A 22,530-nucleotide genomic window follows, 5' to 3' on the forward strand; every position below is an offset into this window, starting at 1 on the left:
TTATGAGCTTGTTGCTTTCTCTTAGGCTTAAAAATGGTTGATTTCATGTATGTTATCGCTTTACATTATAACCAAACCTAGGTATTGGTGTCGCCCCCCCCCCCCCCCCCCGCATTGATGTTAGTGGTTGTAAGTAGGTATACATGATTAAGATACACCCCTACGGATCCATTAGCAAATATAAAGCCTAGGTTGTAGGCTTGTAGCCAAGGTCTTTCTTCAGATAAAGTGCATTGACTATTCTAGGAAATTTACTTCCGTTGTTAAACCAATTAATATCAACATGGTTTTATTAGTTGCCTTCTCTAGAGGATATATATTCAAAAAGCCAACATCATCAATTATTTTCTACATAGATACTTATATTGTATATGGTTCATCCTCCTAGATTTGTTGATTCGACTTATCCTCATCATGTTTGTATCTTATAAAAGGCTCTTTTTGATCTTAAGCAAAACCCACGACCTTGGTTTTCCAATCTATCTATGGCTCTCATTGAAATCGGGTTTATGTAGTGTGTCTTTGGATACTTCCTATTTTTTAATGTCGGGATACCTTCACTTGTTATGTGTTTGTATATGTTGATGACAATATTATCATGGATTTGACTTTTTGCTTTTTGCTTAGAGTAAGGTATGTTTTGATATATTTCTTGGGGTTGCGACCACTTTCTTTGATGATGTTCTTCATTTTCCCACGGTATTTACATGATCGATGACGATGTACTGCTCGCATTCAATGTTAGGCTACCTTTGTTTGGCCTTGTCATCAACTATCTCGTTATTAGGTGTACCTATGGAAAATCCTCTTCTATGCCAGAACACAGTTGGAACCTTACAGTATCTTGTTTTAACTTATCAACATTACTATGTTAATATAGTTTTTAGAGTATACTACCAAAATGGTCCCTAAGGTTTGGTCACTTTTGTCACTTTAGTCTAAAACTCAAACCTTTTAAATCTGGGTCCCCGTGGTTTCAATTTTGTTGCCATTTTCATCCAAAATCGAAATCAAGTCAGATTTTTCAGTTAACATCCAGAATCAAAATCAAAAAAAAAGTTGAATGTTAACTGAAAAATTTGACCAAATGTTGATTTTGAATGAAAATGATAACAAATTGAAACCACATGAACCCAGATTCAAAAGGTTTAAGTTTTGGACTAAAGTGACAAAAGTGATCAAACCTCAAGGACCGTTTTGACTGTTTACTATAGTTTTAACTCTTTACTCTCTAACATTGCTATAAGTGTTATATCTAAATTTCTTAACACATTCAAATAAGTTTAAAGTTTCGCATCTTAATCTCTTTACCTTTTCAATTCATAGAAGTTTTATAATCTCTAGTTAGTTTTGGAATTGTAAGAGTGTTTGTAGGTGATTTTTAATTTCATTTTGGTTTCTAGATAGTCTACTAAATAGATTCATTAAACCAAGTTTGACTCTTTGAGTCTACTCGTTCAATGAATAGGCTCAAGTTATGAACATTAGTTATTTGACGATACTAAGGAAACAAGACGCATGTTCAATGAGTCTAGTTGCTAAATAAGTCGGTTTTAACTAAAGTCCGCTTATTGAAGTAGCGAAATACCCAGAAACTAATGTGAAATCAAAAACCACCTATACACACTTTTACAATTCCTAAAACACCTACATAATTTGAGCTAATTATACGAGTTAAGTCAAGATTTGAGCTTAAATCCAGGTTAAGAGTTGACCTAAAGTTATATGATATTTGCCTATTTGGCTAGGTCTGATTATTAAGTATAGGTATAGTCCCAAATCTTTGTGTTCCGGGGTTGATATAAAAAGCTGGATTTTGTCATATCGAATAAACTAAAGGGGCAGAGAGATAGATGAACGTGCATGTAATATAGCCTTTGCTTTTCAAGTGACGTCCATCTTTCATATTAAATTGCTTTTTCACTTTAGTTTCAAATTATACATAGAGTATATAAATTTAAAGAAAATACGATTGTGTATATATAGCTTTAAAGGGCTTAGTCGGGAATAGTGTCAGATAGTTGTGACCTTCTCTACTGGTCGTTGCCTTTTTTTCGTTTTAATTTATTTGTATTTTACTTGTAACCCTTTAACTTTGTTAATATACGTTTTTAGCTCTTTTATTTTAAAAAGTTTTTTTTATTGGTTAACTTGGTGTAAATGCGTGGTTAGTCCTTCTGCTTTAGTTTTGGCAGTATATATGTTTGGTCACTCTATTTTTTTCCTTTTATTATTTCATCTTTTAGCATTTTCTCTTGCTACCGTGAGGAACCAACCTGGGGGACTAGTGATCGTTTGCTATTGGTGGCAAAACGTTGCTACTCTTGGACGTTAATAAAGTTACTTTACAATTCTTAAACTTAGTTTAAAAAAAAATCTTTTTTCGACCGTATGGGGGACTAGTGATCGTTTGCTATTGGTGGACACACGATGCTACTCCTGGACGTTAATAAAGTTACTTTACAATTCCTAAATACGCTCTTTCGATTTTGTAGTTCGATAAAAAAAACTAACATGAAATAGAAACGATAATCATGAAAGTCAGTAAGTATTATTTAACTTAAAAGAATTGGCATTCAATTCGTGGCCCTTTTATAGAAGATTTGGATGCCTTTTTAAAAGTAGGAGAAGAAGGGACATTGTACAAGTGAAATTGTTCAAGTTACTACTTCTTATAGCACACATACTCATTGTGTGTATGTGTGTTTTTTTGGTAGATTCGGTCACATGAAGGAAGTGCAGAGAGAATGGCATCAAGGAATATCACAACATGCATGGCTCCAATTTCTGCCTTTTTTGGATTCTCTAGACTAAAAATTTATAGTTTTAAACAAGGTGAGTCGAGTTTGAACTTGAACTTGCTTAAAATCAATCTCGACTTGTTTAGCTTAACACTGCTCAGATTTGTTTCAAGCATTATATTCGAAAGCTCCAACTCTACTTGCAAGTAATATGCGGGGTTGTATAAAAGTAAATATATAATTATATAATCTGTAAAAAAAAAAAAAAAAAAAAAAAAAAAAAACTTATATGACTAACGTAGTTTTTGTATCATATGACTGATTCACACAATTAACATTAGCTTATCACAAAACCGGATACGTTAATAAGCAACACTTAATTACCATAATAACTCATGTATTACATGGGCTATATTTAATACATACACACATATATATATATATCATATGACTAAATTATGTATTAAATTTTACATATAATAATGTATGTATTTATAATATTATTATTATTATTGTGTATCTTCTGAATATAACTTTTATTTAAAGTAAATGCAATTAATTTTTTATTACATCTTAAATTAGATTATTTTTCTTATTTAAAATTGTTATGCCGATTTAATTACTGATTAATTATTATAAAATTATGATTTGAGTTAACGATATATATATATATATATATATATATATATATATATATATATATATATATATATATATGAAGAATAATTATTATATATGATCTAAGATTGTTATTCTTATTTAAAATAATAATTTATATATAATTAATATTAAAATAGGATTAACTTACTATTTCTAATTTATAAAACAGTTCTTTATTTATGATCATTAAGTGATTTGTGCATGAAAAAGTAGTAAGATGAAATATGACGATGACATATATCCAAATTTGTATTCATTTATTATGTAAATAAATAGAACTAGATTAATCATTTATGTTATTATGCATTAATAATTAATTTATGTACATAGGTAGAGGATTCTGTAAAAAGTGCTCAAAGTGTGAGAAGTGTAAGAAGTGTATTATAACACTATATATAATACTATATAACACCATATAAACACAATATAACAATATGTAACACCATATAATACCATATAACACTATGTAACACTATATATCATTATATAACAAATATAACACTATAGGTTGTCTGATAGCATGTTTATGATAGATGTATAGTGTTATATTTGTTATATAATGATATATAGTGTTACATAGTGTTATATGGTATTATATGGTGTTACATATTGTTATACGGTGTTTATATGGTGTTATATAGTATTATATATAGTGTTATAATACACTTCTCACACTTTAGGCCCTTTTTACACTATCTTTACCCTATGTACATATATATTTCTTTTACATACGCTTATAGTTATAATTTATATATATACACACTACTTTTACTATTATGTGGTATGTATGTATTATATTACATGAAAGTTATTATACTTGTATATAGAAGGCTATTTAAGCTTGCCAAGCTTAGTATATGAAGCATCGGCTTGTACTCCTTTCGATTTGAGCTTTTAATGAGCTAATTTTGAGTAGATTCGCTCCTTTACACCCCTAGAGTCCACGTACCTTGCTTCCTAAATGCTCCTTTGGGCCAATTCAGCTTGTAGAAAAAATTTAACGTCAAAAACAACTTGTTAATTGATTGTTTATGAATCGGATGGTATGAAGTTTGTTTATGTTTATTTTTTTAATAAATGAACAAATCATTTCGTTGTGTTAGCAAACATCTGTTCAGTGTTTGTGTGTGTGTGGTGCTCGTTTGTGTAGGTTTATTAATTTATGGTTGCTTGTGCATGTTGATATGTGTTCGTGTTCGTTATTGGGTTAAATTTTAAATTGGTGAACAAGGAAAGTCTTATGTATTGAAAAAAATAAAATTTCTAGATTCTACAAAAGTTATGTTGAAACATGCCAAAAAGAAAACGTTATATGCAATGTTAAGTAAAGTGTTAAGTAGGAACTCGGTCCACTCGGAAACAGTCCAAGACCAATTTGGGCCTGGACCAACACTTTTAAGTTTTTTAAAATTAGCATAACTCACATATGGTTGAATGAAATAATTCGTCTATTTACATGTATCGCTACATGTACTCATGTTTGTGTAAACCGATATTTTCATAATCGGGATCGTGGGGGTGCCAATAAAGAAATACGGAGTTATCGCCGGGATGCTTGAAACCACTAAGGGGATGGAGAATGACATCTTATTCTTCCTTTTGAACCTAGATCTGCATTGAAGAAGAGAGAAAAGTGGGGATGCATAGGGATAGAGAAAGAATCATCTATTTCCAGCTACAAAAAGTATGTTTGCCCCATGTTTCTTGCCCTATTAATGAGGTGAAGACCTTCTTATAGGAGACATGAGCAACCCTAACCTCAATGTACCAGTCCCAATTAGGGGTTGTCTCTACAAGCCCACAGCCTAGTGTAGTGTAAACTACAACGCACTGGGCAGGTTAGTATGCAATCATAATAAATATTATAATAAAAGGCAAGAAGTAATGGAAATGTCCGATCGTTCGGGTCAGGTCCAATACCATACCCCATCAGATATTTTCATAACCGGACCGATCGTTGGTTAGACTGATCGAACGGTCGTATAACATTCAAGATCTGGATGACATCATAATTGATTTGAAAAATTCAAATATGACAACAATTTTAATTAAAAACAACTAGTTAAAGAATAAAGAAATTTAATGAAATTATGAGGATATTTGATTTATATATCTAGAAATAAAGCACAAATGTCTTTGTAGAAGAGTTGGTAAAGGTTTCATCTACATAAAAATGAGCTATAAGATTATTTAGTTTAAATATCCTAAAATATAGCTTTCTAAAATATACTAGGGTAGTGTTTGGTATGAAGGAATGGAAGATGGAATGGAATGGATCGTTCTGATTGAATGAAAATAAACATGTTTGGTTATCATGTGGTAATGGAATGGAGCATTCCAAAGGAATGTAACTCCTTCCAAATATAATAATTTCCATTCCTTGATATGTAGGTGTTTTTTTCCATTCCTTCAAGGAATGGAAAGAAATATGTTGTTGTTATTATTATTATTATTATTATTATTATTATTAGGCAAATTGGAAAATAATAATCCCATCATTTTGAAATTGACCAATAATAATCCCAAGTCAGGAAATAGCCAATAATAATCCCACCTCGTCCATTTTTGGAAAATAATACTCCACAGTCACTAAACGACAAAAGTGCCACGTCAGCATTTGGAGTATTATTTTCCAAAAATGGACGAGGTGGGATTATTATTGGCTATTTCCTGACTTGGGATTATTATTGGCCAATTTCAAAATGCTGGGATTATTATTTTCCAATTTGCCTTATTATTATTATTACACTTTTATTTGTATTTATATTTATATTTATTAATATTCATACTAATATTAATATATATAAAAAATCTATTATTATTTTTTTGTCATTATTATTATTATTATTATTGTTATTGAGGCAATTATATTTTTGTCGTTTTTAATACAGTTGTGTTTCGTTACTTCATCTTTTTTTGTTTATCAAATTGTACAAAGTAATGATTTATTCTATTCAGATATGAGTAACCAAACATCATAATGGAATGGAATGATCCATTTCATTCCGTTGTCCATTCCATTACCACGTCCATTTCATTCTCTCATCTATTCCATACCCCATACCAAACAGACCCTAGAGGTCTTTAATTCGAATATGACAAGTATAAGGTTTGTTTACTATTGGGTAATGGAATGGATGGGGAAATGGAATGGACAACGGAATGAAATGAATGATTCCATTCCATTGTGATGTTTGGGAACTCATATGTGAACAAAATGAATCATTACTCTGTACAATTTGATAGACAAAAAAAAGACGAATTAACGAAACAAAATTGTATTAAAAATGAAAAAATATAATTGTCTCAATAATAATAATAATAATAATAATAATAATAATAATAATAATAATAATAATAATAATAACGAAAAAAAAACACTCTTACCAAGGAATAAAAATTGTTATATTTGTAAGAAGTTACATTCCTTTAGAATGCTACATTCCATTACCATATGATAACCAAACATGTTTCTTTTCATTCCATTACACTTTCTATTCTTCATGCCAAACGCTACCTAAAAAAACATTGTTCAAACCAGGTCCATTGGTCCAACCTCCAAACCAGGTCACAACTATAAAAAAAACATTGCTCAAACCCGGTCCATTGGTCCAACCTCCAAACCGAATCATTAGTTCGACCATCCGTCCTACAAAATTGTACGGTTCATTTCCATGTGGATCAATGAACCAAACAAGACCCATGCCTAGTTCTCGGTCTGACTGACTTGTCTGGTCCTTGAAAACATGGTTAGTGGTGGACGCAGGATTTATTTTCTGGTGGTGCGATCAAAGGTTTTTATCACATTTTAAGGGGCGTGATTTAGATTTTTATACCTAAATAATGCACGAAAAAACATTTTTCAAGGTGCGCGCCCACCATGCTGTAAATATGTTGTTTTTAAACAGTTTAAGCGAAAATACGGCCTTCACACGTCGGTGCATTATTGACCAATACGCGCTTCAATACGTAGTTGTCGCTATGTACATAACTATTAGACACAAAATCAAAACTTGAAGAAGATGGACATTTTATGTTTTTCTCCTTTAACCCGTCACAACGGGAATCCACGCGTTAAATAAGTAAATAAGTCAAAACAACCGAAGAAATACAATCAAATACCCACTTATACAGCAGGCAAACGTGGGTTGAAAAAGAAATCAATTACGAAATTCGGTTGGTTTTTTAGTGAATCAGGGGATGTAATACAATGGATTTGGAAGTTTGAAAGATCTGTCGGCTGTTGCAAAACCAAACAAATCGCTCCACTGGTCTCCCGAGCTTCCACGTACTCGATAACCTTCGTCTTTTAACTCTTGCCTCTTTTCAGATTTGTACAAAGTAGCCAGTTTACCTAAATCTGAATCTCCCCTGTTTTGATTAGTAAACAGATCAAAGTTGTGAAACGCGCTCAACGGACAATGGTAGTTAGAGACGGGCTGGATGGGTAACCGTTTCAACCCGTTCATTTTTCATACGGGCTGTAAAACAGGCTAGGTCACATCACGTTGACCCAGCCATACTTTTTTGTTCGTTTATTTTTTATTTTTTTTATTTATTTATTTTTTTTTTTTGAAGAGTGACTTTCTATGTACAGGACCTATTGGTCACCGGGTTCATGTCGATGACATTCCCCCGTCAGCCCCGCTCTTCCGGACGCGATGTTCGATCGGGCCCCGGCCGTTGCGCAAGCTGACCTTCGCCCGGAAACCATACTGCCCCCACACGAGAGACTCGCTGGGGTAACAGCTGGGTAAAACCGGGTTGCGATGTTCGTTTATTAATCTTGTTTACGAATAATCAATGAGTTAATTGTGATTAGAAAAACAATATTATTATAATAGTGAATCTAGTTCTTTGAATAAAACGGCTTAGGAGATTGTATACCTTCAACAGATTTTAAAGTTTGGATGACTTCAACGAATCTTTTTCTAAATGACCCGTTTGACATCAAACGGAAACTAAATCAACCCATTTATAAGCAATTGGATCGAAATTGCCACCTCTATGAATTAAACTATATATGAGGTTCTATGTAAAAAATAATAATAATAAAAAAAATTTAAAAGTAAAAGTAAAGTACACAGATGGTCCCTGTGGTTTACCAAAATTTTGGATTTGGTCCCTAGCTTTCCAAAAGTACATGGACGGTCCCTATGGTTTGCACTTGTAATGCATTTAGTCCCCATACAACAAATCTAAAGGTTTCAGCAGGTCCAAGTTAGGGGCTAAATGCATTACAAAGTACAAACCACAGGGACCATCCATGTACTTTTGGAAAAGTTGGGGGACTATATGTGTTACAAGTGCAAACCACCGGGATCATCCGTGTATTTTTAGAAAGCTAGGGACCAAATCCAAAACTTTGGTAAACTACAGGGACCATCTGTGTACTTTACCCTTAAGAAAAGACTTCAAATGATTTCAACCCGTTAGACCCAAACCTTTGTTTAGCTAGTTTTTTACTTGACCCGTTTGATATAAAATAAACCCAAATCAACCTAAACTACCTATTTTACAAGTAACTCAGTCGAAATTAACGCGTCTATGAATAATGACCCATGTCGTTTCTCAGTTTATTTTTATCAAAATTTACTATCAATACACATAGGGACAATTTATAAAAACTTATAAAAAAAATAGGTTTTAGATATAGATTACCTTAGGAAAAGCTTTTCATAGTTGGTGTATCCAGCAAATTGGAGATTTTTGTCAGTGCATTCTCTTTGAAATTCGCTTCGGCCCGTTAATAAGAAAATCTTGAACCCGAGCTGTTGAAGCTCTGTGTATAATCTGAAACTTGCTGGTAAAGCAGGAGCCTCTGCTGAGTCTACCCACTCATCAAACGACTTCTCGTCAAAGACCTCTGATCTATTTTAGAAGAAATCAATCTAGTTAATCATAATAAAGGATATAATTACTTGAGAAATTCACTTATATAAATGGTATTAGAAAAGGCAAACCGACGAAATGGAAGCAAATTTCACACTTTTTGCCGACTTTGGCAAACAACTTTAGTTAGGTGCAAAATAGAAACCTATACTAATTTTTTTTATTAATATTATAAAAACAGAGACGATTACAGACTAATGGCAGGTAGACGAGCAACAAGTTGTGCCGCTACCCCCTTCTGAATAGCAAACCCTACCCTGCTAAACCGGGTTACATTTTATTATCCATTTTAGCAACTAAATTACATTTATTAGTGAGTTTAATAACAAAGAACATGTTTATCAGGCCGGGGGTCTCATTGGAAGCAGCCTCTCTATTCCTACGGGGTAGAGGTAGAGGTAAGGCTGTCTACATCTCACCCTCCTCAGATCCTACTTTAGCTTTGCTATTGGTGGGATATACTGAGTACGACGACAATGACGATGATGTTTATAAGGAAGCAGCTCATTTTTGTTACAAAGAACATGATTATCAGGAAGCAGCTCATTTTTGTTGATTTTTTTAAAAATTGCTAATGTGGGAACTTATTTGTCATTTTAGTGACATTTAATGTGACATTAAATTTTACTTTCAAAAATAAATGTAGAAAACTATTTTTTCACAACTATAGAAGTAATATTTTCAGGAAACAGTTTTGCATATGTGGCAACTCATGTGGTATTAACTCATGCCACATCAGCAATTTCCAGGTAAAATCATTTCTATTATGTGCAGCTTCCCCTTAATAATAACCAACTTTGTAACTGTTTTGAACAGAATTATGTAATTTGAGTAGAAGCATGACCATGAAGTTTGATTACATAGCATTTATAGTCTGTAATAGGGATGTGCAAAAAACCGAATTAACCGAACCATAACCGAATTAACCGACAAAACCGAACCGAAAAAACCGAACCAAATAAAAAACCGGTGGGTCGGTTAATGGTTTTTTGAAAACCGGAAGTAGCGGGTCGGTTATGGTTATCATTTTTTCCATACCCACCATAACCGAACCGAATATGTATTCACAGATGGATATGAAAAAACTATAACAATGGGTCAAAATGGAAAACATCCTGTTACAAGGGTCTTGCTATATTCAAATAAAAATCACATTTGAGGATCAATCACAGTTCACAACTCCTATGTTTTAGGGGAATGACTTTTCTCGAAATTTATGATATGTAGTTAATATCGCCGATATATCACAGATATATCGGTGGTATATTGGTTATCGGTCCTCTGGTGAGATATCGGTGCAAAATATCGGTCATAATATTGATACGGATATTATCGGCGATATCAACCGATATATCACCGATTTTCCCGATATCGGTACTTTTCTTCTTAATTGTTAACTGTTAGTGTTAAATGTTAGTGTTTCAAGTCTTAATCAGTTCCTAGTTGCTACAATTGTTATGTTTTGCAAGGTGCAAAAGGTTAATTTGTTAATGGTAGGAGAGTATAGTGAATTGTTACTGTTAAATTGCTATATATATAAATTCTGCATGATATTAAAATCACTGATATTCCACTGTGATTACCTATATTTCAAATATCTGTCCTTGACCGATATCCGATATTTTACCGCATTAACTGCATAGCACGTATGTGATGCGCAATGCGAGCGCATCACGTATTATAAAAAATTATTTATACATAAAAACTTATAAAAACACACTTAATAAGAAGACGTAATAAGAGTTGTTAATAAGAAGATAAGAGTTGTGTTTTTTGGTTCAAATCAAGCATACTAAGATATTAAATATTGAAAAAACCGAACCCAGTTCATAACATCTGGAAAAAAAACATAAGAAACAACTTTGCGTGCATCAGAGCGCATTATGCGAAATGCGCGCAATATTCTCGCATCACATAAATGCAACGCATCAGTTGTGGTGATGCGCTCTCATCAGTGCATCGGGTGCATCACGCATTATGCACGTACTTTAAAACCAAGAGCCCAGGTAAACTGGGCAATAATATTATCCGCTTTGCCCCCGACGATTTGTGCATCCAAGAACTGGCAACGAATTGCTTGCCCAAGGCAAAACGTATCCTCTCTACCAGAACGCGTTTTGCGTGAGAGATTTTTCGGGTGAGAAAAAAAAAGCCTTGAGTTCTTGGATAGGCAACTCATCCGGGGCAAAACAGACAATATCCTGGGACGGTTTACTTAGATTGTTACAGGAACAAAACACTCATATAATCGTAGTATCCTACTACCCAAGTAAACCGTGCCAGGATATTGTCCGTTTTGCCCCTGGTTACCCATCCAATAACTCACTGCTTTGTTTTCACCCAAAGATGAAAAACAAAGCCGTGAGTGAGTACAGGGGCGAAACGGACAATATCATGACACGGTTAAAACAAAATAATTGAATTTAAACAATGAAATTACGAGATTACCCGTAGCCATGATTCACATAATACGGCAGATTGGATAACAAAGTCTCATCAATATCAAAAACCCAAGCATCTTTACCATCACCAGATACATTAACCGTTTTCGCATACTCCAATGCGTACTCAGCTATAACCTCTGAGTCCGACCGGTACCGGTCTCCATTCATGTAGTTTTCAACGAAGTCAACGCACTTTTCGGGAACAACATACCAGACTCCAGCATCGTTAGCTTCGATGGAGTATTTCCAGCTTTCACAGAACGATTCATCGGTGTTACGGTAACGGAGGATGTCGGAATAGACTGGTGGTCGTTGTGGTAACCGGATTAACCGTTCCGATAGGATGGGGTTGGTGAGTGAGAGGAGGAAGAGGAGGAATGCGATGGTGAATCGGCCGGAATCCATGGTGGATTCAATGAATGATGGGATCTGTTAGGTGTATTGTAGTCTACACTTTAAACTATTAATTTGTTTTGTTTTTTAATTTATCTCTTCTTTCGATTTCTAAAATATTAAGTTAGGGTGTGCATTAAGGGGGTGTTTGGCCCTTATAGCTTTTTTTAGCTTTTTTTACAAAATAAGCTTAATTTGATGTTTGGTTTAGCTTTTTAAGCTTATGCTTATTAGCTTATATAAGCTAATTTGAATAAGCTTATTTGATGATGATTTTTTAGCTTATTTGAAGAAACCTTCTTTGTGTAAGGGCAAATAATATAAATAAGCTATAAGCTAATCCAAACACATTAAAAGAGCTTATCAAATGATAGAAAATAAGCTATAAGCTAGTTTAAAATATAAACATAAGCCAAAAAATAAAAACTAGGCTAAACACCCCCTAACTTGTTTTGTTTTTTTAATTTATCTCTTCTTTCAATTTCTAAAATATTAATTTAGGGTGTCATGTTTGCATGTTATTTGCATAGTAACCTCTAGCTTTATATACGTCGTGTATATGTCTATATGCGGCGTATAGCCACCTTTTTCAATTTCCTAGAGAATCTGTGATATGATGTGGGAATTTGTCTCTTTATACGTTGCGTATAAGCCTATACATAGCGTATATAAAGGGTGTTTTTTTAAGAAACATTGTTTTACATTACTTATCGTTTTAGCAAACTTTTATAGTAAGTAATTTTTAAAAATAGATAAATAAAAAACATTGTTAAGTATTCTATCGTATAGTATAATATAGGTTTCGTATATGAGTAGTTTAGGTCCCGTATAGGCCTATACTATACCATACCATACCATACATTACCATACCATACTATACGATACGATACGATACTATAAGATACCATACAACGCCCGTATAGGCCTATAGGCATATACAAGACCTATAAGGGACCTATACGATACTTATACTACATTATTCGATACGATAAGATATGATACTAACTACACCTATAGGCCTATAAGCCTATACAGGACTTATACAACACTATACGATACGATACGATACGATACGATACGATACGATACTACATCAACAGGCCTATAGGAGGTCTATACGTGACTTATACTATACTATACGATACGATACTTAAAAATGTTTTTATAAATACTTATTATAGAACTTTTTTAAAACGATAAATAATGCCTACGATACTACATCTATAGTTCTATATTTCTATATGATGCTTATACGAGACCTATACTATACGATACTACAACTATAGGGACCTATACTACACTATACGATACGATATCACACTTATAGGCTTATACGAGGTCAACACGTGACCTATACTACATCTATACGATACGATTTATTGTATAGAAATGATTAATTTTGTATAAAAAAGTTTATAAGAGATACCTACTTTTTTATTTATTTAAAATAGAAAACTTTTTTTTATAAAACTTTACTATAATCTTGTATAAATGTTTCTTAAAAAAACCACCCTTTATACACGTTGCATATAGGGCTATACGTGGCGTATATAAAGGGTTAAAAAGACAATTTTACCCCTGGTTTGAGTTGCGTATAGCCCCCAATCCAGGGTAAAATGGTATTTTTTTTTACCAAACTTGCCCCATCTATACGCCACATACAGGGCTATACGGGGCGTATAGTAAAAAGGACAATTTTACCCCTGGATTGGGGGCTATACGCAGCCCAAACCAGGGGTAAATTTGTCTTTTTGACTCTTTATATATGTCGCGTATAGGCCTATACGCAGCGTATATTGTAACGCCCTGCGTTTTCAAACTTCCTACATTTAGAAACCTTACGTGAAATTCTAACTTTGGAAATCTTGTGTTCTTATAACCATTCTTTCATTGTAATCGTTGTAAAATACGGAACTTGCTTCGTAAATAAAACTTGTACGTTACACTTTTTACCTAGTTAAATCATGTTTTATTTCATATTTCACCTTGTTACAAGTTAGGGGAAACATTGTTGCATATTATTACACAACTTAACTAACAAAATTACTCATTATAATGTTTTAAAAAAATAAAAAAATAAAGAAATATGGCAGCCCAAATTCAGCCAAATTCAGCCCCATATAGTTGGGTTTTGTGGGCTAGTTTCAAGGTGTAACCCCTTCTAAACACTTCCAAAGCCCAACCCATTGAAACCCTAATCCTTCCCCCTATAAATACCCCTTATAACCAGCCTCCCTACCACTTTTACAACCCTAAAAACTCACAAAACATCCACCAAACCGTAGCTGAAAGCAAGGGTTCGAGTAGATTGACACCCCTTCACGAAAATGAGCATAACTCACTCAATTCTTATCCGATTCACTCGATTCTTTTTCCTACTTGCTTGTATAATCATGGGGTTCGATTCCTAGACTTCTCCTTGGAGAAATCAGACCTGGAAATGCCCCGAAATAGTCCATAAACTTTCTGTTTGTTTTTATGTTCATCAAAAACTTGTTTAAACCTATGCAACTTGTGTCCAACACATCTCATACCTATGTCCTAATGCTTACAACTTATCCCATGGTTGGTTAAGCTTAAAAACAAGGTTGAGACATTTAAAATCAGAGGATTAAACCTCATAAACTTAGTGTTTTGTTTAGGGTTTTTAACCCACAAGTCATGTCAAACTTTGTCTTTGATACATGAGTGATTATGGAACAACTTGGGTTGTCCAAACATACAATCCTCACATGATTTGATGATTTCTCTTAGTTAGTATGTATATTTCTTATTCTTTATTGTATGTTCATGACCCTCCTTGGTTGTTTTTTTTTACATCAAGTGTAGTGGTGAACACATAGAGGTGCCTAAATGGAAGACTTGATCTTCCTACCTCCTACATGACTTCTATGACATTTAGAGGTACCAAAATGAAGATTTTAATCTTCTACCTCATGCTTGAACTATTGGACATATATTATATAACCTAAATATATTATTCGAATAATCGAATCTTTGATGATGAACTAGTGTTCATATGTCGGGGTACTAGATTACATCATCCTAGACTATGATAACTTGTCACGATTCTAATGGAACCTTGTTCCATGAAAACATCTAAACTCCTTCGAGTTTCCTAGTGTCAAGAACAAGCATCATATGTACTAAATGATTATTTTCCATGTTATTCTCATATCTTATTTTTATGTTGTTTTAAACACCGAATCTCGACTCTAAACATACTTGAACTTTAACCCTTATACATTCGGACTCTAAATCTCTACTCGTCAACAATTGGATAATCGGAAAACATATGCAAACTTTGTGAGTATACTCGTATTTCCCCCTTTTTACTTTTACCACTTTTGGGGTGTAACATGTTTACCTATTAACTTACACATGAACACTTTGTTAAACACATGAACGTTCCTATAACATGCTTGTATACGTGATGACTTGATACGTTAAACTTGGGTTATTCTTATGTGTTGAACTTATCATTAACTTCGTACGAGCCAAACCTTGACATATGTAGCGCTATAGGATTAACGACCCGCCCGTAAACTTGAGGTTATGTCTTGAGCATATTGCGTTTTCTTGGTTTGATATGTTAGACACATGCCATGTTTAAATGTTTATCTTGAATCACATGCTTGCTATGAGGAATTGTTCAAACTTATCTTTTGCTATGTACGTATCAAACTTGTATACTCGCCTTTGCTTTTGCATTGAATTGTATTTTTAAACATGTTACAGGTTGATGATGATGAAATGAAAACGGATAGCAAAGATGCCTAAATACTCACTTAGACGTTTAGGTTTAAAGTGTTGTATCAATTTTGTTTATGTTATGTTGAACAATGTTGTTATTTGCTTTTCTTGTAATGTTTTGACATTTATTTTGGAAATGAAATTTGGATTATTAAATTATTGTCACAAATAGCGTTATGATGTCTCGAGCAATCTTCACACTTCGTCTCATCCCGATGTTTCCGCCATTGGTTGGGGTGTGACAGATTGGTATCAGAGCCATAACTATAGGGAATTAGGAAAAGTAGGAATGCTTTCACCTAGTCTATAGTTTTAGAGCCTTATTCGTATGCTTTGCTTGGACTACTACATGATACCTTATTTGTTACTTATTTATGCTCTTTTAAACATGTATGTTACTCATGTGTAATATTTGACATGTTATTCGTACGCATTAAAGCTTGTTCTATTATGTGTTAACACTTGTTTTATCATTTCATTATTTAAGTACCATTCTTGATATGCTTTCTTATGTGTTTATACTTGCTTGTGTATTTCCTTCAACACACACTTCCCTCATGCATTTTACTCGATTATTCTAAATCCGACAACACTCATATTGTACAAATGAGACGAATTCACCAAAATAGGTGTGAAACCCACAGTTTAGTGAACGACTCTCAATCTATCTATTCTTCTTTTTACACGAGATATCGCCATTGAGCTAGGAGTGAAATCCACATCTAAATGGCAAATCTCAAATTTCAAATTCTAGTGGACCCTCGTCAACATGTCGAAATTTAAATTTTGACCCGACGAGTACCAACCACACTTAGGATACGAAATCGTCAAGATAGGGGTGAAACCCGCACCTTGTCGACTAGTTCCACTCCTTGATTTTTTCATAAATCCCGCCAAGTCTCGAAATTTCGATTGATTTGGGACATGTAGTAACCGGAAGGGTAAATACCGTTAACCGACTTGTCGGCGAGAGTATTTTACCTATTAGGCCAAAGCATGCTCCTCAAATTCAAAAGACTTTTCGACCACTTTGGTTAGTCAAAGTTCCATTTGGAACACTCCAAACTTTGGTCAAACATGTGTTTCTATTGTTCATTTTATACGATGCAATCTTTCAACCTCGAGTTTACCTTTGATTTCTCTTTTCACACGCACAACATATCGAACCTTTTCGATACATTTATATATGCATGATTTTCATATAATTTAAATTCATATTCCTTGTAACAACTAGTGGAGAGGTATCATCGAGATTGGAGTGACTTCCTTACCTTGACGAGTGACTCCACCCCTCTTCCCTTAAAACGACCACACCAGGGGTGATTCCCTTACTTAGGTGACCGTTACCCAAAACTTCTCTTTCAAAATATTTTATTATGCAAACCCGATCATGTTTTATACCTAAATCATTTATCATTATTCAAAATACCTACTTATACCGATTTCAAAATACATTGTTTATCAAACGTACTTCTTATTCTACCATCCATTTTCACTCAAATCATATACACGAGATTCTTAATCATGTCTTTACCGTTTTACTACACGAATTTCCAAACCTTACGAAATGCTACCTATCAATTTAATCGGTCTAACGAATCTCTTGCCCATGAACTTCACATCTGATTTATTAACTGAAACACGTTCACATTATATCATCATACTAGAGACTTCCACTCTTAATCGAAATCAAACTAACCTTTCTCAATTACTTATAAGGCCTCATAGATGTTATATGATCGTTTTTACCAAATACTCTTTCCAACATCAATAAATCCTTTGTTAAAATTATTTTTAAACAATCACTAAGTTCTTTTACTAAATTTCTTTTCTAAGGGTCGACGTTTTCACAAGAACTTTCAAAGTTCAAAATTTCATGTTTTGATGCAAATGAAACAAACCCGTAATTTAAAAAAAAAAAAAAAACCTTCTCTACAACGCTTAACTCGTCATCCAAATTTCAAAACACGTGGGCTACAAGACTTCATGGGGACCGACAATTTTCAACATACGTGAACTCCTTTTTTTTAACAAAAGTAGCATTTCAATCATTACAAAATACGTTAAGCATGACCAATGAGTACTTTATGTTCCTTTACATATACAAACTATATTCTACCTTTCAAACCAAGCTCAATCTAATTTCGATTCGACAAACTCAACGTTTTGTTTAAACAACTATACATGCACATCATCATACACATTTTAGTCGATATCTCGCGATAACATCATTTATATCGTTCGTATCTACATACTTAACCTTTTTTTTTTCTCTACAATGTCTCAACGTACACCATATACGCAATATTTATTTTTCATACCTACACCTATGTTCATACCTTTTATGCTTGTACTCATACACATACTACTTATACGTTTTACGCTTCTGCTTATACACATACTACTTACACGTTTTATGTTTATGCTCATACATACATGCGTATTCATACTTAAACTTATGCTCATACTTTCATCCTTACTCATGATTCGTACATTCGTACCTATACGCGAGCGTAATCCGAGGGATTCGCTTACGTGGGTCCCATACATGCTTAAACATAAACATGCTTACACACAACATTCTTCTACGTACACATTCTTATTTTCAAATTCATGTATACCTTGATTCATACATAACTAGTACAAGCTATGTGGATCATGCGAAAATCAGTATAATCGCGGGTGCACACGGGATTATAGTGATAGGCGTATGAGAACCATAGAGTGTACTACTGTGTATGGTAAGACACGGAACGTAACATGACCCCGAGTAACGAAACGGACGTAATGTGGTTAAAACATGGTGGATACGCCGCTGGTACTTCCTATATATAAGTGTTTTCACCATGTTACCAAACTTTCGTAAAACGTGCCATGAGAAATTCAGTGTGTTGCAGACCTTTTGGACCTAATACAACTTCACGCAACTCACAAACGCATTATATCCGATTATTCATGACGAGACTTCATCCTTAACACACTACGTTCATCTATCCAACACTTATGCTATTCACATACTTGTACTCTTTAAGAGCCATTCGTTCATTCTATACTCGTATTATTTTATACAAAACTCGTTCGTAATCCAGCTTGTTTAAACATTTGAGTCCTAACTTACCTCATTACCTATAAAATAGCCTCCCTATTCTTGATTCTTGTGTAACTATACTTAGTATCTCTCTATTGCTTTATTTAAAGTAACAAACCTTTTCGTCCCTCTCAATAAACAGGTTTTACGAAAGTATGATTTTTTTATACTATCCTTAAAAACTTCCCCTTGCAAATCTACCTTGATGTTCTCCAAAATTTGGTACTTTTCAAAACTTTCAAACTTCCCAAGTTTCAATTCTTAATGATCACCTTTATGCCAAAAACTCTTTCAAGCCTTCCTCTTGAATAAATTTCGGGACGAAATTTCCTAAAGGAGGGGAGACTGTAACGCCCTGCGTTTTCAAACTTCCTACATTTAGAAACCTTACGTGAAATTCTAACTTTGGAAATCTTGTGTTCTTATAACCATTCTTTCATTGTAATCGTTGTAAAATACGGAACTTGCTTCGTAAATAAAACTTGTACGTTACACTTTTTACCTAGTTAAATCATGTTTTATTTCATATTTCACCTTGTTACAAGTTAGGGGAAACATTGTTGCATATTATTACACAACTTAACTAACAAAATTACTCATTATAATGTTTTAAAAAAATAAAAAAATAAAGAAATATGGCAGCCCAAATTCAGCCAAATTCAGCCCCATATAGTTGGGTTTTGTGGGCTAGTTTCAAGGTGTAACCCCTTCTAAACACTTCCAAAGCCCAACCCATTGAAACCCTAATCCTTCCCCCTATAAATACCCCTTATAACCAGCCTCCCTACCACTTTTACAACCCTAAAAACTCACAAAACATCCACCAAACCGTAGCTGAAAGCAAGGGTTCGAGTAGATTGACACCCCTTCACGAAAATGAGCATAACTCACTCAATTCTTATCCGATTCACTCGATTCTTTTTCCTACTTGCTTGTATAATCATGGGGTTCGATTCCTAGACTTCTCCTTGGAGAAATCAGACCTGGAAATGCCCCGAAATAGTCCATAAACTTTCTGTTTGTTTTTATGTTCATCAAAAACTTGTTTAAACCTATGCAACTTGTGTCCAACACATCTCATACCTATGTCCTAATGCTTACAACTTATCCCATGGTTGGTTAAGCTTAAAAACAAGGTTGAGACATTTAAAATCAGAGGATTAAACCTCATAAACTTAGTGTTTTGTTTAGGGTTTTTAACCCACAAGTCATGTCAAACTTTGTCTTTGATACATGAGTGATTATGGAACAACTTGGGTTGTCCAAACATACAATCCTCACATGATTTGATGATTTCTCTTAGTTAGTATGTATATTTCTTATTCTTTATTGTATGTTCATGACCCTCCTTGGTTGTTTTTTTTTACATCAAGTGTAGTGGTGAACACATAGAGGTGCCTAAATGGAAGACTTGATCTTCCTACCTCCTACATGACTTCTATGACATTTAGAGGTACCAAAATGAAGATTTTAATCTTCTACCTCATGCTTGAACTATTGGACATATATTATATAACCTAAATATATTATTCGAATAATCGAATCTTTGATGATGAACTAGTGTTCATATGTCGGGGTACTAGATTACATCATCCTAGACTATGATAACTTGTCACGATTCTAATGGAACCTTGTTCCATGAAAACATCTAAACTCCTTCGAGTTTCCTAGTGTCAAGAACAAGCATCATATGTACTAAATGATTATTTTCCATGTTATTCTCATATCTTATTTTTATGTTGTTTTAAACACCGAATCTCGACTCTAAACATACTTGAACTTTAACCCTTATACATTCGGACTCTAAATCTCTACTCGTCAACAATTGGATAATCGGAAAACATATGCAAACTTTGTGAGTATACTCGTATTTCCCCCTTTTTACTTTTACCACTTTTGGGGTGTAACATGTTTACCTATTAACTTACACATGAACACTTTGTTAAACACATGAACGTTCCTATAACATGCTTGTATACGTGATGACTTGATACGTTAAACTTGGGTTATTCTTATGTGTTGAACTTATCATTAACTTCGTACGAGCCAAACCTTGACATATGTAGCGCTATAGGATTAACGACCCGCCCGTAAACTTGAGGTTATGTCTTGAGCATATTGCGTTTTCTTGGTTTGATATGTTAGACACATGCCATGTTTAAATGTTTATCTTGAATCACATGCTTGCTATGAGGAATTGTTCAAACTTATCTTTTGCTATGTACGTATCAAACTTGTATACTCGCCTTTGCTTTTGCATTGAATTGTATTTTTAAACATGTTACAGGTTGATGATGATGAAATGAAAACGGATAGCAAAGATGCCTAAATACTCACTTAGACGTTTAGGTTTAAAGTGTTGTATCAATTTTGTTTATGTTATGTTGAACAATGTTGTTATTTGCTTTTCTTGTAATGTTTTGACATTTATTTTGGAAATGAAATTTGGATTATTAAATTATTGTCACAAATAGCGTTATGATGTCTCGAGCAATCTTCACACTTCGTCTCATCCCGATGTTTCCGCCATTGGTTGGGGTGTGACATATATAAAGAGTGGTTTTTTTACCCTAAACCTGTGGTAAATTGTCTTTTTAACCCTTTATATACGCCGCGTATAGGCCTATACGCAACGTATATAAAGAGTTTTTTTAGGAAACAATTTTATACATTATTTATCGTTTTAGCAACGTTCTATAATAAATACTTAAAAAAACATTTTTAAGTATCGTATCGTATAGTATAAGTCTCGTATAAACCTCATATAGGCCTATGGATGTAGTATCGTATCGTATAGTGTATAGTATAAGTCCCGTATAGGTCTTATATATGCATATAGGCCTATACGGGACCTATACTACACCTATAGGCCTATAGGGGTGTTCAATGGTATCTTATAGTATTGTATCGTATCGTATATTATCATATTGTATAGTGTATAGTATAAGTCTCGTATAGGTTCGCTATAGGTTTTGTATGTGCCTGTAGGCCTATACGGGATCTAAACCACACCTATAGGCCTAAAAGGGACCTATACTACACATATAGGCTTATACGGGTGTTGTATGGTATCCTATAGGATTATCTCCCCTTGCTCTTCAATCATGTGCATTTAGGGGAATTGTAATATAGCTTTTCAAAACCGCTATAAAAAAATCTTGGTGAATGGTGGAGCATTAAGTACTCATCTTCTTAGGATTCGCACAAGATTGATGTTGGAATCCTCGATTGTAGTAGACCTATAACTTTTGTAAAGGTATTGTCTGCTATATCCTCCTACCGTTTTAAAATTGCGTAATTGCTTCATTCGCACTACTATAAGCCAAAAGACGATTATAAAGGAAAATATTTTTGCCGTTGTGATTCGTGGATGTCAATCTCCTAGAACTAGAAGACACTAAACCAATTTGAAATTTTGTTTTGAGTTGCAATTAGCTTTCTAAGGTAGATACTTTTGTAAAGGTATTATCTGCTATATCCTCGTATGGTCTTCAAATTGTGTAATTGCTTCATTTTCACTACCATAAGCCAAAAGACAATTATAGAGGAAAATATTTTT

At 33.7% G+C, this 22,530-nt stretch overlaps 1 protein-coding gene across 1 annotated transcript; it reads right to left on the bottom strand.

Moving 5' to 3' along the window:
• Nucleotides 1-7,409: 7,409 nt before the first annotated feature.
• LOC110893765 (acid phosphatase 1) lies at nucleotides 7,410-12,206 on the bottom strand. Its single transcript, XM_022140891.2, has 3 exons — nucleotides 11,742-12,206; nucleotides 9,063-9,272; nucleotides 7,410-7,772 (listed from the first exon to the last, which is right to left on the bottom strand). Exons 1-3 carry the CDS (start codon nucleotides 12,140-12,142, stop codon nucleotides 7,595-7,597), a joined length of 789 nt encoding a protein of 262 aa, XP_021996583.1. The 5' UTR covers nucleotides 12,143-12,206; the 3' UTR covers nucleotides 7,410-7,594.
• Between the last annotated feature and the right edge of the window lie 10,324 nt (nucleotides 12,207-22,530).

This window comes from Helianthus annuus, chromosome 12 (genome assembly GCF_002127325.2).
Source record: "Helianthus annuus cultivar XRQ/B chromosome 12, HanXRQr2.0-SUNRISE, whole genome shotgun sequence".
Classification (NCBI taxonomy): Eukaryota; Viridiplantae; Streptophyta; class Magnoliopsida; order Asterales; family Asteraceae; genus Helianthus; species Helianthus annuus.